The 18,956-nt window shown below is 48.3% G+C and overlaps 2 protein-coding genes across 4 annotated transcripts; both read right to left on the bottom strand.

Annotated features, from left to right (window-relative positions):
* Positions 1–3,791: 3,791 nt before the first annotated feature.
* Positions 3,792–10,176, bottom strand: LOC308471478 (uncharacterized protein). Of its 3 annotated transcripts, none has more exons than XM_080995478.1 (2): positions 9,900–10,176; positions 3,792–5,232 (listed from the first exon to the last, which is right to left on the bottom strand). In XM_080995478.1, the coding sequence occupies exon 2, from the start codon at positions 5,219–5,221 to the stop codon at positions 4,253–4,255; it is 969 nt and encodes a 322-aa protein (XP_080851604.1). In that variant the 5' UTR covers positions 5,222–5,232; positions 9,900–10,176; the 3' UTR covers positions 3,792–4,252. The 3 variants fall into 3 exon arrangements, with proteins under 3 accessions (XP_080851604.1, XP_080851602.1, XP_080851603.1); XM_080995476.1 differs by having other exon boundaries at positions 9,920–10,175; XM_080995477.1 differs by lacking the exon at positions 9,900–10,176 and adding an exon at positions 6,720–6,882.
* A 3,725-nt stretch (positions 10,177–13,901) lies between these two features.
* Positions 13,902–17,743, bottom strand: LOC308470110 (uncharacterized protein). Its single transcript, XM_080993394.1, has 3 exons — positions 17,635–17,743; positions 15,358–15,576; positions 13,902–14,673 (listed from the first exon to the last, which is right to left on the bottom strand). Exons 1-3 carry the CDS (start codon positions 17,732–17,734, stop codon positions 14,477–14,479), a joined length of 516 nt encoding a protein of 171 aa, XP_080849520.1. The 5' UTR covers positions 17,735–17,743; the 3' UTR covers positions 13,902–14,476.
* Positions 17,744–18,956: the final 1,213 nt, after the last annotated feature.

The following is an 18,956-nucleotide window of genomic DNA, read 5'->3' on the forward strand; positions in this document are numbered from 1 at the left end:
GTATTTACAATCTGTGTCTAAAAGCAATCCATTCATATGTTGCAAGAGTTGTCCTACTTAAAGGGGGGGGGGGTCATAGTATTATCTCTCCAATGAATCAGTAGCAGTCTTTCGGCAGAAGTTAGGGCACGAAGAGCCCATCTATGTTGACCTGCTGTCAAACCTCATATTGTTAGTGTATGGTTCAAAATAATATTATCTGCCAGCCAAGTTAATGGTCATCGCTAAATCTAGTGATAGCAATTTTGAGAAATTAGAGGACGTTGTGGTTATTATTTCACGCATGAATCAATTCTTGTGAAGCATCTCCAAGCAAATTCACAACACAATAAATAATAATAATTCCATACAGTTGCAACCAACATGTAGGTAGGGTTAATCTGTTAACAAGCCTGACACAAGATGCTGTTTGGTATTCTGCAGACAGTTGTTAGGAAACTCCTTTTTCCTGCCCTCCCCCCAGCTAGTTTCCCAGAGTGGTTTAACATACAACTCCCTCTTCACAGGGAACTCTGGGAACTGTAGTTCTGTATGGGCTTCCTAACAGCTCTCAGCATCCTTGATGAACCACAGCTCCCATAATTCTTTAGGAAAAGCCAGGGAAGTTTTTAAGGTAGTACAATATTGCTTCAAGTACATGGTGTGTTCTTGATTCTGTCAAATCAAACTCTCTGCGGACGCTGCTCCTTTTGAGGCCGACAGATGAGGCCAGGCTAGTTTTCCCTTTGCCGTAATAAACTTTTGGGAGGCAGAGGTTGTAGCATGTGAATAGTGTGTGTGTGTACCCGCGCGCACGTGTGTAGTGGCTTTGCTTTGTTATGCATTTTGTGTTTTATACTTTAAACTGCCCTGTGATTTTCAGATGTAGAGCCGTATAGAAAATTTATAATTATTTTATTATTAATCAAATAGCAGCTGCAAGGAAGCCTGATCAGCTTCCTTTTTTTTGCTTTCTGACGGTAGGCAGGAAGCAAGTTTTTACAGTAACTTCTTTTGGGGCTTAGGGATGGGGCTGGGTTGGTCTCCCCCCCTACACTTGCCAGGTTGTTCTTCCTGGGAACAGGGCTGGATTTAGGTTTGATGAGGCCCTAAACTACTGAAGGTAATGGGGCCCTTTCTGTGTCCAGCTGTCCTGTCAACAACAATTTGTCGCTGTTTTTTTCTAAAGCCATTTGCCCATGTTGCCATGCAACCAGTCCATGCAGAATGTAGGCACCCTATATCTAGAAATGAGCAAACAAGTGATATTTTAGGGAGCAGGCTAGCTTACATCATAGGAACCTACACAACACAAAACACTGTTGCTGTATGTAGGCTTTATTTGTTTTTTATCTTATACAGTGGTACCTCAGGGTGCGAATGGGATCCGTTCCGGAGCCCCGTTTGCATCCTGAATGGAACGTAACCCACGACGGTGCGTCTGCGCGGGTCACGTTTTGCCGCTTCCGCGCATGCACATGACATCATTTTGAGCATCTGCACATGCACGAGTGGCAAAACCCAGAAGTAACGCGCTCCGTTACTTCCGGGTTGCCACAGAGTGCAACCCGAAAGCGCTCAACCTGAAGCACCTTCAACCCGACTGTATTTTGGAAATGTACATAATTTTTTCCCCCTTTAAATTTTTTGGGGGTCCCCAAGAGAGTGGGCCCTAACCTATAGCTTGTTTAGCTTATAGTGTGGTACCTCAGGTTAAGTACTTAATTTGTTCCGGAGGTCCGTTCTTAACCTGAAACTGTTCTTAACCTGAAGCACCACTTTAGCTAATGGGGCCTCCTGCTGCTGCCGCGCCACCAGAGCCCGATTTCTGTTCTTATCCTGAAGCAAAGTTCTTAACCTGAAGCACTATTTTGGGTTAGCGGAGTGTGTAACCTGAAGCGTATGTAACCCGAGGTACCACTGTACATAAATGAAGCACTGCCTGGGAGGCAGGAAGCACATCTTCCCCAGTGGCCCTCAGGTCCCCTAACAGAGACCAGAGAGTGCTTCTCCACTCTATATTGCAACCTCCAAACTCTTTCAATGATGGGGCCACATGGCTGACTGCGTGCACCAATTTACCATGCATTTTCCCTGAAAGAGCACCTGGTGGAAGGATTTGCCTAGCCAACACCACCCCAACCGCCCTCCTACTTATGATTGGCTGCAAAGGGTTGCTGCAAAGATTGCCAAGGTGTGCGCGCTATTCGTGATTATCTGAAATGTTTGCCCGATGATGACCGTGACCCAACATTAACTGGAAGCTCCATCTCCGAAAAGAGCCTGTGTCTATGACAGCTCATTTTTGCTGAGTCATTAGTTGGGTTCTAGTGTGATGAAATCTTTTGCTATCATGCGCCTTTTCAGCTATGCAAACCTTGGCATTCGATAATATGGCAAAAGCGTATGAATTGAGGTACACATCCCTGTACAGAGAGGGAGGGGGGAAAGGGGGTCCGGCCAGCATAGCAGGGCTTCCACCAAATCCTGCAGCCGGCAGGATTGTGCCCATAGCTGTAATTCTTCGCTAATTCACAAGACAGCAATTCTTGAACTCCTCTCCCTGCTCAGCAGGGGAAGGGCGGGAGAAGTTTCTGACCCGCAAGGTCCACAAATACAACACTTTGGAGGTCCCAAGCCACAAGGTGATTAGATTGGTCTCAGCTAGGGCCAGGGCCTTTTCCGTACTGGCCCCGACTTGGTGGAACGCTCTGTCACAAGAGACTAGGGCCCTGCGGGACTTGACATCTTTCTGCAGGGCCTGCAAGACAGAGCTGTTCCGCCTGGCCTTTGGTTTGGACTCAGTCTGACCCTTATGTTTCCCTCCCCTTATGGTTTTGATTTATGGACTACTATTAAAATGAGACTGCGTTTCAAATTGTATTTTAACCCATATTTTAATAAACTGGTTTTGTTTGTTTGTCTCCCCCCCCCATTATGTTTTATTGTAATTTTATTGGTGTTAGCTGCCCTGTGCCCGGCTCTGGCCGGGGAGGGCGGGGTATAAATAAATAAATTATTAATTATTATTATTATTATTATTATTATTATTATACACATTCAGGACTAAAGGGCTTCTGCTCTGGAGGCCAGGACTTGAATCAATGGATCCAAGTTACAATAAGGAAGATTCCAAACTAAACACCAGGAAGAGCTTTCTAACAGCGAGAGCTGTTAGATGGACTCCCTTGGAAAGCGATATAGACTCTCCTTTCCTTGGAGGTTTATAAGCAGAGGTTGGATGGCTGCCTGTTTATGTCCCCCATCCCCATCCTTGCCCCATCTTCTCACAGCTAACCACATTTTCTGCAGCAACAATTCCTGGGCAATCTGCTTTCCTCCAGGACGTCTTTCATGAAAAGGTCTGCAAGGCCAAGACAACGGGAGTAGTTGTCCCCAAGTCTGCTGTGTCCTTTAATGTCCATGCTCTACTAATGCTGGGCATGGCCCTAGCTGTTCCTAACCAGAACTTGCCTCCTACCTACCAGTGTTCATAATAAACACGCAGTGTCACAGGGCCCTGCACTACGGCACCAGGGCTGGGGGTGGCGCCATTTGTGCCACGCTAACCACTGTTGACTCCCATTTCCCATCATCCAACCCACATGATTGGGGACAGTGTTGGGCATCCAGAAGGACAAAGGTGTCCTCCACAGTCCTACTCACCAAGACCCAAGCGGAAGGGGCAGGGCACATTTCTACAGCAGAAGGAAAACCCCAGATGAATTGTTGCAGAAAGGAGACAAAATCAGAGGAACTTTTTCCCCCAGCAAAAAGATTTGCTGGACCAAATTTGCCCCCCACACAAAACAAAAAGAACAAAAAATTTATTTCATAAATCAGTAAACAGAACACAGAAGAACAAGACGCATAAGGCGCAGCCCTTGAACTTTCTGGGTTGGGGGAAAAGATTGTCACACATGATCCTAATCATTAAAAACCTTTACAAACTTGGCAGTAGGACGGATGCATGCATAAAATTTTAAATCTGTGATTAAGGCATAGTTGTTGACCTAGGAAAAAAAGAAATGCCCTGCCCGCCCTGAAATCATATCCTGGACCAAAGATTTTGATTGTTTTATACATCACTAGTGAATAATCATTCATTGCCAGATATGCGATTGACAGGAACTGCAGAGAACATTGGAATAATGGGATCTTGAGGGTGGTGCATATTTGAAACCGCAGCAGCGAGATGCCTTATAGTCAGTCCTTTTGACTCCCCAGCAGCGCCACAAAGGTACCTCCTGCGCTGGCTCCTCCAACCTGTCACTCAACCGAGCCTTCCTTTGAAAAGCCTGGCCCACCAAGCCGACCAGGTAGGCTTCACCTGATACTGAACTTCCCCGTCTTCTCTGTACACGTTGATATCGCTCTGCCCCTCACCGGAGATGAAGGTCAGATTTACTCCTCCACATGTCACCATCAGTTTGGCATCGTCCTGCAGCACCACTGGTTCCCGTGGAAATTCTTGCAAGGCCTTGTCGAGGCAGCTATACAGCTCCTTCAAATCTCCCTGAGTCTCGGAGATGTTGGATGGCAGGTCTTGGAGGACACCACTGATTCTGGCAAGACTGAGTGGCATCGGGTGGCGCCCAAGCCTTGCCACATGGACTTCTGGGCTGGACTCATCGAGGATGTATGACGCCGTGCCGTTGATCCAGACCACTTCGATGTGGATTTCCCCTTTTCCGGAAACGAACTCCTGCTTTGTTCCGTTACACTGAAGGATCATCCTGGAGTTCTTCCGCACCATGGCTGGTTCCTCAGAAAACTTGTGAACAGCTTCCTCCAAGCACTTACGCATGGCTCCCTCTTGCGGCTCCTGCATCTCGGCTTCCAGTAGAGCCGCAAGACTGAGGTTTTTCTGCCCAACCAAGATGGCCGCTGTTGCGTTCTCCCCAGCTTTTGCCTTGTTGGCTTCAACGGGAGACTGCTGTCTCCACGGGGCCCAGAACAGAGCCCCGATAAAAGCCAGGGCGAGGAGGGTGAGAAGGGCAAGGAGAACCAGAATAAAAGTCCAGGTTTTTCGTTTGCCCAGAGGCCTGGTCGTCTGAGTCATAGTGGACTTGTCAGAGAAACTGGGCACGCCACATTCTATGCCGTAGAGCCACGATGGCGCAGAGCTTCGGGGCAGGATTCCCCAGAGTTTCTCTCTGTACGAGAATCTCTGCACAGGTATGAGCTTGCTGTCGTCCCCATCGTCCAGAAGCGGCTCAAACAGGTTGCTGTCATCCCTCATGCTGGCGAAATCTGGCAATGAAAAACAGCTTAAAAATGAGTGACTTCTGGGCATGTACACCTGAACGCAACCCTTCTGCTCATGTTAGCAGTTCTCCAAGCAGCATGCAATTGAACAACGGTTTCTGGTTTTAAATGTTCAGGTTTGTCAGCAGTATTCTACCCTGAGGCCTTTATATTTTGCACAGAACGGCTAACGGATTTATTAGCCAATAATCAATTATTATAATAAATTTATAGTTTTCGTTTCTACCCCACTCTTTCCTCCATACTTGGGTTCTCTCCTCTGTCTTCATTGTCACAACAACCCCAATGAGGCAGATTAGGCAGGGAGTCATGTGACCAGCCCCAAGGTCACCCAATGGGCTTCATGGTCTCCCAGGTCCTAGTCTGACACTCTAACCACTACACTACACTGGGTCCTTGAAGGTAAAAAGCAGAACACAAATTTTATACATCAATAATAAAAACGGTATGAGGGAAAAAATCTATGTTTTAACCTCCCTTTGGCTTCATTGATTATTGGTACATCCTATGGGATGTCGTGGCTTGGACATACCCCACTCCTGCCATCTGAACTGCACAAGTTATCTGTCTGTTCCCAGGCCCGATTTAAGTTGTGAATTCGTGCCTTTAAGGTCCAAAACCATCTGGTTATCTGAAGGACAGTGTTCCTCTGCCTGTGCCTTCTCAACTGTTTCAATCCACATCAGGGCTCTGCTTCGGATTCCTTCACCAGCTGAAGGGTGGTGAGTACAGTCATACCTCGGGTTGAATGTGCTTCAGGTTGAGCGTTTTCAAGTTACGCTCTGCGGCAACCCGGAAGTAACGGAGCGCGTTACTTCTGGGTTTTGACGCTCACGCATGCGCAGACGCTCAAAATGACATCACGTGCATGCGCGGAAGCGGCAAAACGCGGCCCGCGCAGACGCGTCTTACGTTCTATTCAGGATGCGAACGGGGCTCCAGAACGGATCCTATTCGCATCCCAAGGTACCACTGTGTATCTCTAATAATAACAATTTATTTATTATACCCCACCCACCTGATTGGGTTGCCCCAGCTACTCTGGGCAGCTTCCAGCAAAATTACAAAGTGAAACAGCAGGGTCTTTTCTGTTGTGGGGCCAATCCTACGGAAGGCCCTCCTTGGGAGACCTGCCTGGACCTAACGCTGGAAATTTTTAGCGTGGACAGAGGGTGGTTTAGGTTCATTTTCTATTATGTCTTACATGTGGGTTTGGGTTCTGAGGATACTGTTGTTTGGGGCTATCGGTCACATCCACACCGTACATTTAAAACTTCATTACGTCACCTTAAAACACACAGCTTCTCTCAACAAATCTTGGGAACTGTAGTTTTTAGGCGTGCCGAGTTGTGAGGAGACCCTTAACAAACTACATTTCCCAGGATTCTTTGTGAAAGGGGGAGTGGCGTAGTAAGACTTGTTTTAAATGTATGGATGTGACTGTTTTCTGGATTTTCTGTTGTTCTCCTTACCGGCGACAGTAGAGGAACGGAAGACACGACCAGAAGCAGGGACTCAAGCCACATAGATGGGGTGCACAGTGGAAATGAAAGGGATACAGCTCACAACCAGAGCAGCATCAGCTGTTGCTGGGGCAACGAAGGGTTGGGACTAGCTAGGAAGCAAAGGAAAATGGAGGGCTGGCATGGTGCTGTTGCCACGGTGATGGAAACACATCTCCCTGATGTACAACACCTGGAGGACTTCCTGCTGGTCCTTCTAGAACATGGGTAGGCAAACTAAGGCCTGGGGGCCGGATCCGGCCCAATCACCTTCTAAATCCGGCCTACAGACAGTCTGGGAATCTGCGTGTTTTTACATTAGTAGAATGTGTCCTTTTATTTAAAATGCATCTCTGGGTTATTTGTGGGGCATAGGAATTTGTTCTCCCCCCCCAAAAAAAAAACACAGTCCAGCCCCACACAAGGTCTGAGGGACAGTGGACCGGCCCCCTGCTGAAAAAGTTTGCTGACCCCTGATCTAGAAGGCATGAAAGGCTGGACAAAGGAAGCTGAGCTTGCTCTCAAGTCTGGGAGTGTCTGGCAGCAGCAACAGGAAGAGGAGGGTGTTGTAAACCTCCCATCCAGGGCTGAGGGCCTCGAGTCAGCAGTAGGCCCAGGATGTGCTTGGCGGGGTAGAGCAAGCAGCCTGCACTGCACCCCCTAAGCTAACCTTCTTCCCTCACCACCCTATCCTAAGTGTTGAAGTCAGTTTCACATGCCAGTCTAGTTGGCTTCAGTGGGGCAGCCTCCCTTAACTGAAAAAGTCTACTTCCTTGGGTGACCTCCCTGGGGTGCAAGCCTGGGTGGTGTGTATGGAGGTCCTGGCCTGCCCAGATGACAAGACCACCCACCCCCTCAGCCCTGCTGATGTGGTCCAAAGGAAAGCAGAGCAATACATTTAGCACCAGCTTGGCTGCAGGAGTTGCCGAAAGGAGGCATACAAGGCCTTGCCTTAGTGACTACTCTCTTGATTTGTGTGTAGGGTTTACTCCTGAGTCTTCTCCCAAATATATCCCGCAAGGCAGCGGAGGTTTAGGGTCAGAGTTTCCCCTCTCTTAGATGGGCTGCCTTCCCAGGTTGATGAGCCCCATCTGCACCAGGATATTGTGGTCAGCAAACTTTTTCAGCAGGGGGCCAGTCCACTGTCCCTCAGACCTTGTGGGGGGCCAGACTGTATTTTGAAGGGGGGGGGGAAATTATGAACAAATTCCTATGCCCCACAAATGACCCAGAGATGCATTTTAAATAAAAGCACACATTCTACTCATGTAAAAACACACTGATTCCCGGACCGTCCGTGGGCCAGATTGAGAAGGCAATTTGGCCGGATCCGGCCCCCAGGCCTTAGTTTGCCTACCCATGGGCTACAGGGATAAAAATTGAGAAAAAGGCTAAAAGGCAAGCTAGAGCTCCCCCCATCCATTGTGCTACTGTTATCAACAGTTTAAACAATTACGGTAGCTATAAAGGAGATAAGGTGTAAATCATTAGCCTCAGGAGAAGACCTCTCCCTCTCTGAACTGCATCTAAGTCAAGGAACTGATGCTCCTTGGATGGCAACTACAATCTGCATTGTGGAAAGGCAGCATGGAAATAAATTTACTAAGCCAAGCAATCAGTGTGTGAATTTACCAATCTGGACACTGCGTGGTACCCTATTGTTCACCCATAAACACACACAAATGCACCCCACTCCTAGACTGGATTAACTAGGAGATGGGGAGACTAGAGGTTGAACACCAGAGAATAGCTACCATAACCACTGGCACTAAAATATATATTTTTAACAAGGCATCCACAGAAAGGCAAAAAAATAGGGCAATAGTGATTCACAAAGGGCAGGGATGTGAAAATAGGGGGCTGTCCCTGATAGGGGGCAGGATCAACTGGAGCATACTAATACATTGCAAGAGGAAAACTTTATTTTCTACCTGCTAAGCAACTGTGTGTGGGTTAAGCCACAGAGCCTAGGACTTCGTGATCAGAAGGTTGGCGGTTCAAATCCCCACGACAGGGTGAGCTCCCGTCGCTTGGTCCCTGATCCTGCCAACCTAGCAGTTCAAAAGCACGTCAAAGTGCAAGTAGATGAATAGGTACCGCTTGGGCGGGAAGGTAAATGGCGTTTCCGTGCGCTGCTCTGGTTCGTCAGAAGCGGCTTAGTCATGCTGGCCACATGACCCGGAAGCTGTACGCCGGCTCCCTCGGCCAGTAAAGCGAGAGGAGGGCCGCAACCCCAGAGTCAGTCACGACTGGACCTAATGGTCAGGGGACTTTACCTTTAAGCAACTGTAGGTAAAGCCCTGCCTGAAGCAAGGTGGCAACCCTGCTGACACTGGATCTAGGCTATTTGCAAGATTATCTAGGTTTGCAGGATTATCCCTCTCCCTTTTCACAAGGGTCAACTGCAGACTCTGTATTTTGCAGGAGGGATTCAATCGCATACTGGAAAATCAGGTTTGTGCAATCATTAAAGCAGAACGAAGTGCTCTTGTGCAACAATCCGTGTTGTTGCTGTTTTTCAAAACAGACTTTCTGGGGTCGGCAAAGTAACAGGGAAATGCACTAAAGTGCAGGATAATACAACATGGAATTAGCGCTTAATAAAGAGCGGATACAGCATCGCCTCTGTACCGGTAAATCAACATCAATGCTCAGTAATATGAGCAGGCGTTGTCTAGCCATCCAATCAGGATGGCTATTTAACGCGCAGGTTGCCTGAAGGAGCCCTGGGAGAAACTCTTTCTTGCAAATTAGAAGCATTATAACTTCAACAGGATTTCCGCCCTGGAAATTGCTCTTACTATCAGCCCCACCCACCCCAAACGGCAAGCTCCGCTTCCAAGATATTTGCAGACTGGAATCAGAGCGGCTCCAGTCGGGATCCAACCCACCCCGCCCCCTTTCCGACCTGCTGAAACCATTTGCAGCAACTGCTCCACAGCCGCCTGCGTTGCGCGCAAAAAGCAACCGAAGGGCGCGCGCAGATCCCAAATACCGGGGCTGCAAAGGAGGGAAGATGGGGAAAGTGTCGTGGAACTGAGATCTAGAACGCAATTGTTATCATCAGAAAAGCAGCGCAGTTGGAGGGGGAGGAGAAAAAAAAACAGGAGACGCGCAGGACTGCACCCTAAACACGCAAAAGACACGCACCCCAGAAATATGCTATTTACCTCTGCACCACCACTACGGGAGTCGGCTGAGCTGCGTAAACCCCTTGTTCTCTCGCAGTGCCCTTCACCGTCCAATTCTCGATCCGCCCAGCTGATCCATCCGCTTTACAGCCGCAGGCGATCACTCCTCGCTCGCTCCAGCCAATGGGAGGCGGTCCCAGAATTGCATCGTTAATCCGGTCTTAAAGGAAAACAAAATTTAAAAATTCCATCCGGTAGCACCTTAGAGACCAACTAAGTTTGTTATTAGTATGCGCTTTCGTGTGCATGCGCAAGGGTGGAGGAAAGAAGTTCAGCGCGCACGGGGGTGGGGGCGGGGACGTCAGGGGCGGGTCCACGTGGTCCGGGATCTAAACTCGCTCGCTAACCGTGTCGAGCGTAGGCATTTAAAGTCTCTGATGGGGGAAATCAGTCTTACGAGGCAGGACCCGTAGCAAAAGGTTGCTGTGCCGAGCGCGCTCGTAGAATCCTACAGTTGGAAAGGACCATCCTTATTTAGGCATATTCTCAGCCACTCAACTCACTCCCATTTGCCTGTATCTTGGCTTGTGGAAGAGAGCAAAGTTGCCCAGGTGCCCCACAGGTGCACAGGTGCCCCACAAGGGACGCGGGTGGCGCTGTGGGTTAAACCACAGAGCCTAAGACTTGCGGATCAGAAGGTCGGCGGTTTGAATCCCTGCGACAGGGTGAGCTCCCGTTGCTCGGTCCCTGCTCCTGCCAACCTAGCAGTTTGAAAGCACGTCAAAGTGCAAGTAGATAAATAGATACCGCTCCAGCAGGAAGGTAAACGGCATTTCCGTGCGCTGCTCTGGTTCGCCAGAAGCGGCTTAGTCATGCTGGCCACATGACCCGGAAGCTGTACGCCGGCTCCCTTGGCCAGTAAAGCGAGATGAGCACCGCAATCCCAGAGTCGGTCACGACTGGACCTAATGGTCAGGGGCCCCTTTACCATTACCTTTCTTGTGGAAGAGAGCAAAGTTGCCCAGGTGCCCCACAGGCTGTGGGAGGTTAACCTGCAGCCCTCCAGACAATGCAGAACCACAGCTCCCATCATTCCTCAACATTGGCCACATGGGCTCATGGAATCTGAGGTCCAAAATTTCTGGAGGACACTGGATTGGAGGTGGTTGGTTTAAAGCAGGGGTATGTTATAAGAAAAACTTTTCCTTTTTCCATATGGGGTATCCAAGAGTCGGTAAAGAGTCCTTAAGTGGGTTCCCTATCCGTAGCAACAGAGGCCAACCAGAGTATGGTATATTGAGAAGTGTGATAGGAATTTTGAGGTCTTAGATATATGGTAATGTTCATAACCACACGTACATAGATCAGCACAGGAAGACCAACCTGGAACCATTTTGATTCCTAAACTGACCAAATGTTTTCTCTGCAAGGTCAAAGTGGGAAACCTCCCCATTGTCTCTTTCCTCACAAATCCTGTGAGGAATTTAAGATATGAATAGGGTGTGAGCCTGTGACACGGCTCAGGAACTAAGTATTTATCACTACAAAAGACTGGCCAGGCTCCCCAGGCAATCCAATCAAGTAACCTGCCAGACAGGAGATAAACAACAACAGGAGAAAAACAATATTCAAATTTCTGTTTATGTAGGTGTGATGTATCTGAGGGGTGGTCTTAGGTTACACCCCTTCTGTGATGTATGTATGACGTTTCTGGGGGTGGTCTTGATCTACAGGATGGGAATTTCAAAAGTCTTTATAAGGCCTTGCATGCCATTTTTCTGGGTCCCTCCTCTCTCCTGCGGGTGAGGGGAGCACCCTGTTGCAACAGATCAATAAAGGCCAAGGCTACAGGCTGCTGTTTTGCTCCAACTTATCCTGGTTGGTGTCTTTGTTTTTGTCCAAGGGAGCCCTCGGATTTTTCCGTTAACAGAAGCAAAGCAGCTAGTAAGCCTGATCTTTATTAAACTGTTGCAACAGGGTCCTTACTCCCCACAGGCAGGAGGAGAGAACCCTGAATGATGGTGCTCAAGCCCTTATATAGACTCTTGAAATTGCCCACCCTGTAACCCAAGACCACCACCCCCTGAAACATCATACATATATCACAGGAGGCGGCCATCTACAGCAGAAATCCTGTCTGCCAGGATACCTGATAATGGTCACTGATTGCATTACCTGGGCAGTCCAGCCATTCTTTGGTGATGGTTAATACTTCAGTTCCTGAATCCAGGTCACAGGCTCACCCTATTCATACACAAATATGCCCTTAAGACAGGATCTGTAAGCAAAAGACAATGGGGAGGCTTTTCCATTTCCTTCCTCCTTGCAGAGAAATATTTGAGGTCAATTTAGGAGAGTCAAAATGGCTTCTGGATTGCTCTCCTGTACTATTTCGGACACGTGGTCTACAGGTAGGGGTTACGAATCTCTCTTGGCGTGAGGGCTGCATTTATGCACATTCTCTCATGCAGATATCAGGATACTACTTTGGGAGTTCCAGCCGCCCTGGCCCAGGGACAGAGCTCTGCCAAAGTTTCTAGTCTACTTCTTCCACCCACACAGAAGAAAGCAGAGATATAGTCTGTGGTAGGGGAAGGTGTCATAGGAATTGGCAGGCACATTGCAGCTTAGCCTCACATGCTAGCAGGCTACTTTTAAAGTTTTACTTATTGCATCCAAAGGTCTGGTTCATGCATTGTTCCATGCAACAGCAAAGAGAACGCAGGTAGATTGCTCTTGGGTGCAAAATATACAATGCAGTTTCGAACATGCAGTCTGAACTTGGATCAAGGGCAGACATGTCCATCCTGGTCTGTTACATGGCTGAAAGAGATGGAAGAAGAGAAACAACTCACCTCCTCCTAAACGAGAGGTGGGGTTGACCTAGCTAAGTCTAGGAACAGAACTCGGTGGTCTTAACCCCTTCATGCACTAACGAGCACTTATGCATAGCTATGTTTGACTGCAATTTTGCATGGACTAAAGCTGCTGCTGGCGAGTGGAATGCAGACTACTGGGAAAGGGCATGGGGCTGGGACCTTGGGCGGGAGCACCCCACACTGCAACATTTTGTTGTAGGTCTCACTCATCGCCGCATGCCCTACGAAGACCAAAGCAGACATTTTGTATGCAAGAAAGTTTTATTTGTTTGACATATTTCGCCAAGTATTGCACAAAGGTATACAAGTACAAACCATCACCACAGAAGATGAAGAAGAGCTGGAGGGGGCTTGAGAGCAAATGAATACATTCAAGATCAGTATAGACAAATCTGTTGATCCTTTTCCACACAGGTGGGTGCTCCAAAAATATTCAGGCTGGCATAGGAGAGGGAGGGCTTGGCTATAGTACCAATCACACACTATGAAGTTTAACTATGCTTAATAAACCCCTAGGAACAATGACAACAAATAGTTCCTCTGCAAGATCAACTGAAGCTAATTTGATTAGTGCAAGGAGGGATCTGTAATCAGCCTCCCATTCATTCCAGGAGGGGACAGGCAGGAAAGACCTGGGGAGGAGCACCCCCTCTTTCTTGCAAGCCAAATTTACTTTTCTGATTTGTGGCCCAGCTTAACAGCACTATTTAGGCCACTCAAAGAACCATACTCAACATGAAGCTTTCTAAACAAGGGTTTGTCCAATCGGCACTTGCAGTGTAAATGACCGGGGATATGGCCACTATTATCAGCAGGCTGGCATCGGACACAGTGATAGGTCTCTGTATTGCATTGATTATTCCAAAGCACTCGAACAATAGTTTTAGTAAAATGGGGGGGGGGGGGAATCGCCCCTTGCATGAGAGCACATTTGCTATCTCATACTGTAAGCTTACGGAAAGTGCAACAGTGCTACCCCAAAATCTGTGAGCTAACCATCGGGAGTATTGTGAATTAAAAACCCACTCAGATTATTATGACATTAAAACCCCCTAGTGGGATTTGATGCACACAAGAGTTCAATGTGCTGCAATGCTCAAAAACATGTCCAAAAACATTGGCTTCCTTGCTTATATCTAATAGCTACAAATCTCACATTTGGCTCACATTTCTTACTTGGCCCTTGAGCTTTGAAGGCGAGCACACCCTCACCAAGAGGTTTTCCATGTGGCATTTAGGATGAAGATGGGCAAAAGCAGAGAAGCAGGCACCTCGAGAAAAGGAAGCTGTTTACATTTCTATTTCTGGTGGAAGGCTTGAGTTTTATCCGTTGGGCACATTCCAGGCTTGATGACGCGGCATCAAGAGGCTTCTTCAGAGAACCATGAGGCTCTTTGATCAAGCTGGGGTTTTTAATAAGGCTAGAACGAGGCAGATCATGTTTTAAGATAAATCACATCTTCATCCTAGGGAAGAGAGATACACACAAGCAAGATTGAAATCATTTCTAACTGCAGCAGTGTGGTTGTTTTTTTGTCTGTAAAGATCAGATCCTGAGTACTGAGAATCTTTTGCTTTTGTATCGTACAACAAATTCTCTCTGTATGTGCTGGAAGAATTGTGGTAGAGCTGAAACTTCAAAATAGGAGAGTTAGGTGCAAGTCAGGTGCTTTGGATGGCAACCAGGTTAGTCATTGGGCTACATGGATGAGACCGTTCAGGTCCAGTTAGCTTCATTCCCCACTTGGTTGAGTTCTTGGGTGAACTGAGAAATGATGCTCATCTCTTGCTCAATGGCTTGGAGCCTCTCTTCTACGGTGGACAAGGTCTTCTGGAGCCTGTCCATAAGATTTCTCAGTGCATCCTGGTTCATCAAGACCTTGCAGAGAGCTTCTTGGTTCTTCAGGATGGCATCTGTGCAAAAGAAACAACTCATTTATATGCCACTATTCCTCCAAAGCTGCCTTGAGCACTGGCATGATTCTCCACCCAACCCCATTTTATCCTACCCTATTAGGTTGAATGGGACACGGGTGGTGCTGTGGGTTAAACCACAGAGCCTAGGACTTGCCGATCAGAAGGTCGGCGGTTCGAATCCCCGCGACGGGGTGAACTCCCGTTGCTCGGTCCCTGCTCCTGCCAACCTAGCAATTCGAAAGCATGTCAAAGTGCAAGTAGATAAATAGGTACCACTCCAGCGGGAAGGTAAACGGCGTTTCCGTGCGCTGCTCTGGTTTGCCAGAAGCGGCTTAGTCATGCTGGCTACATGACCTGGAAGCTGTATGCCGGCTCCCTCGGCCAGTAAAGCGAGATGAGCGTGGCAACCCCAGAGTCGGTCATGACTGGACCTAATGGTCAGGGGTCCCTTTACCTTTACCTAAGGCTACTGGGAGCTGTCATTTGTTAAGAGTGCTGGGAACTGTTGCCCTGTGAGGGGTAAACTACAGTTCCCAGGATTCTTGGGCTGGTGGGCAGGATGTGCTTTAGATCTGTAGCGTGTCTGCACCCTTGGCTACCAGTGGAGAAAAGCACAGAACCCGTCAAGCTATTTGGCTTCTAGGTCAGCCAAATCCACATTTGCCAGCAGAGAATTCTTACCGAGCTCCCTGCCGCTGCCCAGATGCATCCCAGAGGCTGCCTTTGAAGGAGAAGCTGCCTGCAGTGGCTGCTGTGGTGACAGCGGTGACAGCGGCGGTGGCAGTGGTGAAATTGACGGTGACAGTGGTGACAGCACCGGTTGTAGCTGACTTTGCTGTACTCCTTCATCAGGGACTTCTTGAGAGCTGTCTTGATGTTCTTGGTACGCAAACACATGCCCTATTTTGGGGAGAGAGAGAAAGCAGTCATGGCATGCGTGGGCCCAGCCCAATACTTTATGCGTCCCCTACAGATGATTCTCATTTCAACATTAGTGTTTGGACAGCACCTTTCAGGCTGGCCTTGGGGCATATTAATACACACCTTTTGTCCTCCTGGCAGATGAGAATGACTGGGGGAGCTCAGGAGCAACAGCTGGAGAGATTACCATTACCAGCACCCCCTCTGTGGTTACTGCCCCCCTTTGCCTAATAGTAGGGCTGACCATGGCTACTACACATTTGATTCGGTGCTTATCCCTACTGTCGTTTAATGTGGAGAGTAAGCTTTACAAACCACTGTTAATTCTCTCTTGTCCACATGATGTTCTCCTCTAAATCCCTGCCTTTCCATATTTTCCGTCCCAGATTATTTGTTGTTAGGACTCAGTCAAATCACTGATTTGAAGGGTTCCTCCTGTGAGATTTTGCTCCTCAAAGTTCGGAGTACAAGAGTGACTCCATCCCACATATCAGCATATAACAATTCACCACAATTAAGTTCTCCTGCTCAAGGCCTACCAAAATCCAACTGTGTAAACAGCAGTACTTTTGACCACTTCCTATTCATGACAAAGGAGCTTGTGGAGGAGAACATCCTAGTGCCATGGTTTTCAACGTGGCACCCTGGAGTGCCATGACTGATAGGGATGCCACAGGCAACACTGGCCTCTGTCCCTCTTTCCTTCCCTCCCTCCCCCCATGCCTTCTTGCGTCCCTGCCTCCTAAAAGCTTGCACAGCTGTTTGTTGCAGTAGCCCTGGCTACAAGTTACCCAGGTGAATGGTGCCCCTGGTGCTTCTCAGGCCCCTCTGGGGCAGTGTGAGGCGGCACCTCTGTTTGGGGCACGGGGGCAGCTCAGAGACCAGGGGTGGCAGCCCAGAAGACTACCAAGGAGAGGGGAGAGGAGGCTGAGGGAACCCTCCACAAAGGAGGGTGTCTGAAAAATGGTGAGAGGCTGCCAGCTCTACAGGAAAGGGGTGACATAACTGGACTTCAGAGCCCCACAGGGGTGCCACAGAAAGAATGTAGTTGGTCAAGAGAGCCATGGGCTCAAGGTTAAAAACCTCTGTCCTAGTGGATTTCAGCTCAATGGCTCACACCTGTCCCAGTTCCTGCTTTGCTGACCTTAAAGGCATTGGTCTACTCGAGGTAACAGTCTCCTCTTAGCAAGCTTTCTTTTTTTATTAAATGGGCCTTTCTCCACTTCCTCCCTTAACTGGAAATCCTGATGGGTAAGTCACAGAATAGGAAACTAAGGCAACTGGCCTTTCCGGAGTGAGTTTGAAGAACTGGGGCTTCCACTGGGCCTATCCTCCTGGGCTAGGAAGAGCATCCATCAAGGTGAGCTCCAAGTCCTTAGCAGACTGGACACACCCCAATGAAAAGTTGGAGACAGCTACTCTGCTGGCTTTCTCTCTTTTTGGTGGCGAGATTTAAAAGGAGGATTTCAGAGCCCGAGAACAAATGTTCAGAACCAAACAGACTAACAAAACAACACACCCATGCACCAAACTCTAATATTTAACTCATAATCTTTAAAAGATCCCATCACTTTAGCGGCAGGAACCATAGCCAAGACATGCCCCCTCCTACCCTGGCCTTTCGCACCCGAGGTTTTTTTGGGAATGGTAAGTGTTTAGCGTTGCATTTTAAATAGTTTTTAATGACAACTGCAACAGTAAAAATGTAGGTACATTGCCAAAAAGGGGCTCAGCCCCAACCCCGTTTTCATTTAATCATAATGTCCAACAGCTCATCTGCCCATGTGCAGAGTGCATTTGCCTCACTAGCCAACTACGCCTTTACATATCTGTGATTGAGGCACAGTCAACTGAAGAGAAAACGGATCTCCTAACTCCGATAGAGGAAGGTGAAGCAATCCACCTCCTTAAAAAAAAAAAAATTAAAAATAAGAAGTCGATCCTGAAACCCCCTCACTGGAGCAATGCCGCTGTGGAAAAGGATTAAAAAGTTCTTCCCAGTAACTGAGCCCTGGAAAATCAGGCGCTGCTGCTCACCCAGTTCGGCTTTCAAGTCTTCTTTCAGGGCGACGGCGCTCTCCACCAGGGCCAAGATCCTCGCCCCCATCTCCTCCAGCCTCCCCACTCGCCCTGCCATGCCGGCAACCTCGCTTCACGCCCCAACTGACCGCCCCCCCCCCAATGATTATATAGGTGCAGAGTTGCAGCCGGACGCCGGACGCCGAGCGCCGCTTCCCGGCTACCCCCTGCGGTTTCCCTTCAGGTCCGCCTCGAGCCGAGGCCAATCAGGCTCCCGCATTCTTTCCTCCGGCTTCGTTCGATTGCCGGGGGGGGGGGGGGGAAATCAAAGCAGGAAAATGGCGTGGGCGGCGTCCGCTTTTGCTCTCTTTTCATCCTGTTCTTCGTCTGAACGCTTTCTTCCTCGTTTTCAGTCGGGCTCTTCAGCTATCCTTTATTTGCTGCCGCCGCTGCTATTGTGCTTTTTAGAGCAGAGTGGTTCTCAAACTTTTTTTCCTCTGCGCCGCGCCGATTTTTATTTATTTATTATTATTGATAGAAATTCATGGGGGGGGGGAGAGAGAGAAACATCGCTTGTGATTTGTAAGATTATCGCTTGATGCTATGGCTGTCGTTTTGAAAAGGGTATCTATTCATATTCTGCAAATAAATTATTCTGATACCACGCAACACTAAAATGTTTAAATGTCTCTTTGTCCTTGAATCTTTCTGCCACACCCTTTGAGAACCGCTGTCGTAGATAATTTCTCTATCCTATTTACACAGGCCAAGTTATCTGTAGGAAATGACCCCGCCCCCGGGCATTTAGGCTTTCTTACTTGTTTCTTATTTCCATTTTGTCGACCGTTTTACTACTCAAAAGTTCTCAAAGCAATTTATATGCTCTCTCTCTCTCTCTCTCTTACATTTTATATCCCGTTTTCCCTCCAGGGAACTCAGGGTGTGGCCCTATGGGACATCACCCCCAGCAACGTTTTATGCTCACAACCACCCTGTGAGGTAGGGCTAGGCTGAGAGTAGAGTGACTGGCTCAAGGTCACCAAGTGAGGTTCATGGCCAAGTGGGGATTTGAACTCTACTCTTCAGGAACCTATTCCAGCACTCTAATCACTGCGCCACACTAAGTACAATAAACCCGTATCAAATGACTCTAGTTACAAAATACATTGGGGGGGGGGGGAGGAGGAAACTCCACACCCATAGCCATAACATAAAATAAATTCAGAGAGCACGACTACTAGGTGGTCGAATTCAAAATTTCAATCAACACAGCGTACATGCAATTTTGTCATCTGTTTCACACAACCACTAGAAGCACCCACTGCCTCAAGCATTTTATC

The sequence above is a fragment of the Podarcis pityusensis genome (assembly GCF_964106645.2).
Source record: "Podarcis pityusensis genome assembly, chromosome: 2".
NCBI classification, from domain to species: domain Eukaryota; kingdom Metazoa; phylum Chordata; class Lepidosauria; order Squamata; family Lacertidae; genus Podarcis; species Podarcis pityusensis.